Raw genomic sequence first — 6,000 nt, 5'->3', positions numbered from 1 at the left:
ATATATTTGATGAGATGTTTGTAACCAGCAATTAAAAAGATCTGTTGTTTTCATGGCCAGGCTGTGGATGTTATTAACATCAGGAAAAAGTAAAGGCATTCCTGAGAATCTCAGACTTACAATATAGAAAGAGGAAAAGCAGAGGAGTGGCAGCAAAAACTATGGAGCATGTAATGTAATGTTTTACATCTTCAACTATGCTAATTATGTTAATTCCAAAATACTTGTTGCTTTTCTGGGTTAATTCTACATTGGTTGTTATGGATTATACTTATAATGTATGGAATTTTTTTTAAAAAGAGAGAACCATCGGGTGTCCTCACACATCTATACCACTGACCAACAAGACTACAGAAATACAAAAACTGCATCTCAATCAAGAGAAGCCCCTCCCTTTCTGAATGCCCCTCCATCGCCCTGTTGTGGCAGAAATAAACATCGTACTCACTGTATAGGGCAAAATGCTTAACCAGCACCATCCATTATTGCAGAGCTGATTCCAAAGGGTGAATTTGAAGCTGAGGGGCAGTAAACTGATAATTGGCTCATATAATAAGCAAATAATTTAATCACAAATAATTTTTAAATTTTACTGAGAGGCTTTTCTGGGATTATATGGTTTTTCTTTTCTCTTAAAGCAGTATATTACATAGACAATTTTTCTGATATTCAAGTAATCCACAGCTTTGAGATACATTCTGTTTGGTTATGAGACATGCATATGTACATGCGCACACACACAGATTGCTAGACTTGATTTGCTAGTGTTTTATTAGAGATATGTATCTAACCGAATTGATTTAAAATTTTATTTATGTTAGTGTCTTGTCTAGTTTTGATATTAATCTTATAATAAACTAACCAAGTAACTATATCTCTTTTTTATATTCACTGCAAATATTTTGCCAAAGAATTTTTACCACGAATGTTTCCTACAATTCACCTGTACAACTTTGTGGCTACTATCTTTTGCCAGTGAAGATTTTGGGCACAATATAACTTTCTTAAATAGTTATTGTTTAACTCATGTTTTTTATTTCTTCTAGAGTATATCTTATTTTTATTCCATAGACCTTTTTTCCTTTTTGAAACTTAAAAAAATTCTCCTTCCTTTCTTGGAAATTATATATCATTTTGTGAATTGGAGCTTTTTTCCTCTTTTTTCCCCCACTACTAAATCTTGTCTAAATTTTTAGTCTTTTTAATGAATTAGCTTGTAGTTTTATTAATATTCTCTATACCGTTTTTGTTTTTTATATGACAATTTCTGAGTCACGTATAAGTTTCTTTCCTCTACTTTATTTGATTTATTATCTTTTTCTTCCTCCCTTCCCCTTCCTTCTTCTTTTCTTATCTTCCAAGTTAAATATTTAGCTCATTTTATTTCCAGGATTTTATGTTCTCTAATATATTTATTCAAGGCTATGAGTTTATCTTGAAGTATTGCTTTGGTTCTATACCCCACAAATTTTGCCATATAGTACTTTGAAAGTCACTTGGTCTCAAACATTTCAGCTATTTGGGAATAGCTTTCTGTTTCATTTATTTATTTATTTTACTTTTTACTATTTTAAAGTGCAATTTTCTAATTTAGTTGCATTTGTCTGAGGTCATGGACTGTGTGAAGAAGAGTTTTGAAATTTGTTGAGATTTATTTTGTATTTTACAACTGTTCCATGTGTATTTTAAGAATATATACGCTCCATCTGTTGGCTACTGAATTCTCTATGTATTTATTAGATACAGCCTTTTAATTGTATTGTTCAAATCTATATCCTTACAATTGTTTAAAAGTTATTATCTTTGTTTCTTAGAGAAATATTTTAAATCTTCCTACAATGACTGTGGATTTATCCATTTCCTCTCTGATTCATTGAACTTCTTCTTTACTTAAAGCTATGATATTAAGATCATGGAAGGCCATGATTATTATATCTTCTTGATGAATTATTCCTTTTATTATTATTTGATGCCTCTCTTGGCATCTATTTGTGAGGGTTTTTTTTTTTTGCCTTAAAATCCATTTTGCTGCTATTTAAGATGCTAGATTAATTTTGCCTTATCTATATTTTTTCTCACCTTTTTGTTTCTGACTTTTTTCATCAATTTTCTTTAAAGTAAGTCACTTGTAAGCATCATTTAGCAAGATTTTTTCATTCTATTCTGTCAATGTTTGGCTATAAACTTTACTCTGCATATTTAAAGTCTTTAGCAAACCAACTTTTCATTCCTCCTCACAACAAAAGATCTTTAAATACAGTCAGTTCTGCCACAATACAACACATGCATTCTTAAAAATCTCTACACTGCAAAATTGTGTAACAAGAACTCTAAAGCTCATAAAAAACATGAAGTTGGGCACAAAACTCAAAAACTTTGTTGGTAATACACATGAAATATAGTCATCTAATAAAAATAGCACCTAATAAAATTTCGCACATGTCCCTTTGGCCCTCCAAACTCAGCCTTATGGGAGAGGTCCCTGGCAGCATCCTTCTTGCTAGGTCAAATGATGGCACCTTTCTTTATTTGTGTTATCCTAGTAGAAACTCCTCCTCTGTTCTTATTCTGCTTAATTCTTAGTAATACTTTATTGAGCATATGTAGATATTTGTGTTTTTTCCTTTTCTTTATATTTTTAATGGATATTACAAAGAATAGGGTGGTGAAGCGGGTAATTTATCTATAAATTGAAGGAATCTATAATCAGGATTATTGGCAGCTTGGACTACAACTGAGTAACAGAGAAGGAACTATTGAAAATAATCATTGTTCATGTAATAAAGTTTTAATCATCATTGGAAACTTCAGTTATTCCAACTAGAGCTATCCCAGGTTTTGGTGTGGGTTTGAGGCTCACCTAGGAATCTATAGGAAAGAAATGAGAAGATGTTTATTGTACGTCTCTCTTTCCTATTATAGCTACGTTCCCTGGAACCTCCATGAGCCACAAAGAGGAGCATTTGACTTTTCTGAGAACCTGGACCTGGAGTATGTGCTGTTGCTGCTTCTGTGACCTGGCCAGGGCTAGGGAGGCAGGAAGGGGGCTGGCTGGGATTGATTAGGGACTGTAGTGGCATCTTGGCTTTGCTTGGAGAACCAGAGGGAGATGGGGGGTGGGGGGTGGAGGGAGGGATCCGGAGCCTTGTTCTCAGGACACTGTGACAGGCTCTCCACCCAGGACCCGGATGCTCTCCAGCCATGAATCTGTTACTCCCAGGTGTCTGGGCCTGTCTCCACCTAGCCCAGGCCCCGTCACTGTAGCCCAGAGGTGCCTGATCCCCAGTGTCAGCCCTGCTCTGCAGTGGGGTCCACCCACCTAGTCTGGGACAGGGATTGCCCCTCGAGGGTAGCAAGGCCATTGGGGTCAGGTTCACTGTTAGGGCTCCTGTCCTGTCCCCTGTCTGATGCCCTTCCTCCTTATGACCGCAGTGGGGTTATGCAGACTGTCCTAACCCGGGAGCCAGTGAGAACCCAGCTCCCAGGGCCTCTGGCCTATGACCTGGTGTAGGACTTTCTGCTCTGCTGGGGGCTCGGCCTCCCCTTTACTCACCCCAGTCTCTGGTTGAGAGAGGAAGGCAGGCAGGTAGAGGGCCAGGCAGCTCTGCCACCCGGCAATACGTGCTTGGCTCGTCCCCACCCTTTGCTCGGAATGTCCTGAGAGTTGCTGACATTGACCTCCCTAGGGCCTTTGTCCTGATGGCTGCAGAGATTGGGCTGTGGGTGATTCTGCGTCCAGGTCCCTACATCTGCAGTGAGATCGACCTCGGGGGCTTGCCCAGGTGAGCGGGGCTATGAGTGCAGGGTTGTGTTTGTGGTAAACTAGTCTGCTTTACTAAAAGTAAAACTTGAATCTAACAGCACTGAGTACATATTCTGCGCCTTGCACTGTTATGTGCTTTTCACACAGCATCTCAGGGAATGCTTGCAGTACCATGGTGATGCGTGGGTACTACTGTAGTCCCCTTGTTTCAGATGAGGGACTTGAGGGGTTGAACCTGGTGCTGCGGGCTTGTGGCCAAGAGTGGGCGGTGAGAGAAGAAGCATCAGGATGATCACAGTCCTTTCTTCATGGGAAGGAACTGTACCCATCTCTGTTCTCCTGTGGTGGAAAGAATGGAAAGTGACGCTTTCGAGAGCATGAGGGAGGCTTCTGACAACTGCTAGAATTGTTCTGAGGACTTCTGGCTCATCTCTTATTTTGTTAATGGAAGACCATGTTCTCCACTGAGCTGAGAACCCTCAACTCCCTTCCCTTTCTTCTCATTTTTCTTTGCCTTGTTCTGTGATGCTGGTCTTCAGTCCAGACAACTAAAGTTCAGGGTGAGAAGCCAAGAATGCTGTTCTGTTAACTCTACAGGCTGACAGGACTCCCTGTTTAGTCCATGGCTCTGCCTCTAGGTGAGCACTTTTATTCCCCACAGTCAGGTAAAAGTTTGTTTTCTACAAGTTTCAGCTTGTCCTCCCATCCCAGCTCAGGAGCAGAAAAAGCCTGGCCTTGAGGGAAGTGGGTGTTTTAGCAAAGCTGTGATGTCTTGTACAAGTCAGCTGAAAGCCCTGCCCAGCACCTTAAAAGTGACTGAGGAGTGTGTTTAATGGTTTAAAAGCTCTCCTACTCTGTGCTCAGAATTAGGTTTTAGAGGAGATGTAACCCTGTGCCTTAGGTATATACATTGTGCTCAAGAAAAGTGTTTTTAATAAACCAAAAAGGAATGGAGGAGAGTATTCAAAGAAAGGTTAAAAAACCTCTCATTAAGATGTGGGTGTACAAGCCATGATGGAGCTGCAAGTACTTCCTAAGTTGTTAAGTGTCATGATAACACTTTTCTTCTAAATCTCTCAAGTTTGTAAGAATGGTCCAAAGAGCATTTTTTAAAAACCTGAAGGGAGCTCCGAGAAGGAGCTGGCTGTCATGCATGAACCCAGCCCTGACTGTCATGCATGACCCCAGCCCTGACTCATACTTCTTACTGTCTTCCTACCTCATACATTCAGCTTGTCCCATTTTGCCCCTAGCTGGTTACTGCAGGACTCCAACGTGAGACTGAGAACAACCGACCAGGGCTTTGTTGAAGCAGTTGATAAATATTTTGATCATCTGATTGCTAGAGTGGTTCCTCTCCAGGTAAAGCCAAAGTACCTTTTACTTTTTTCTTATATTTGCTTTAGGAAAATAGCTTGTTCTGGCTCATTCACAGAATAAGCCAGGACCCATCTCTATGAGAGTTGAAACTGACATTCTTGCAATTATGAATTCTAGACCCTCATCTTAAGTACAGCCTTTGCTCCAGGGCTTCTGGAAAGATATGCATCACATGAGACAAGACTGACAGAAAGCTTGGGTGGAAAGTGTGGGTGTGTGTCCATGTTCTGAATGTACATGATGTTCACTAGACACAGTGATCTTTTTACTGCTTATTTCTACTCTTAAATGATCTTTGCTGCTTTGAGGTTAATACACATACTTGGTGAAAAATCTCAAAAAAGTTCAAAAGAGTTTATGGTGGAATAAAAGTCTCCCCTCTTACCCTGTCCTAAAGCCGGTTACCTTTTCAGGAGTCAACCAGTTCTAGCAGACTTGTGTATGTCTTTCTAGAGATTTTCTACACACCTGGAAGCAAATTTTTTATACACACACTTACACAAGTGTATGTGTGTATGTATATTTTTAATCTAAAATATACAATTTGCATTGAGTATTTTTCTTTTGTCGCTTAAAAAAATGTATATATATATTTAAAACCTGCTATTCTTTTTAATGACTGCAAAGTATTTCATGATGTGGATATATAAAAATTTATTTAACTAGTACCCTTGTCATGGGCATTTGATTTTTCATGTTTATGTTATAATGAATACCTTGATTCATGTGTATCATTTTGTACCTATAAGAGTATATTTGCTATTATATTCTAGTTCATTTTAATTTCATAAATGCAAAGAGCAAAGATACCATGTATTTTTGTTTCTTTATGGTGTTCCCAGACCGTACGCACTTGA

At 38.8% G+C, this 6,000-nt stretch overlaps 1 protein-coding gene across 1 annotated transcript in view; it reads left to right on the top strand.

Annotated features, from left to right (window-relative positions):
• Nucleotides 1–6,000, top strand: part of GLB1L3 (galactosidase beta 1 like 3) — a 48,600-nt gene that overhangs the window by 2,696 nt on the left and 39,904 nt on the right. Inside the window, exons 4-6 of the mRNA XM_011381088.1 lie at nt 2,923–2,991; nt 3,687–3,782; nt 5,017–5,125. Coding sequence (XP_011379390.1) covers nt 2,923–2,991; nt 3,687–3,782; nt 5,017–5,125 — 274 coding nt within the window. The remainder of the gene's footprint in view (nt 1–2,922; nt 2,992–3,686; nt 3,783–5,016; nt 5,126–6,000) is intronic.

The sequence above is a fragment of the Pteropus vampyrus genome, unplaced genomic scaffold (genome assembly GCF_000151845.1).
Source record: "Pteropus vampyrus isolate Shadow unplaced genomic scaffold, Pvam_2.0 Scaffold428, whole genome shotgun sequence".
Taxonomy (NCBI): Eukaryota; Metazoa; Chordata; class Mammalia; order Chiroptera; family Pteropodidae; genus Pteropus; species Pteropus vampyrus.
Note: the sequence above shows the minus strand (reverse complement) of the source record. Positions and strands in the feature narration are given on the sequence as shown.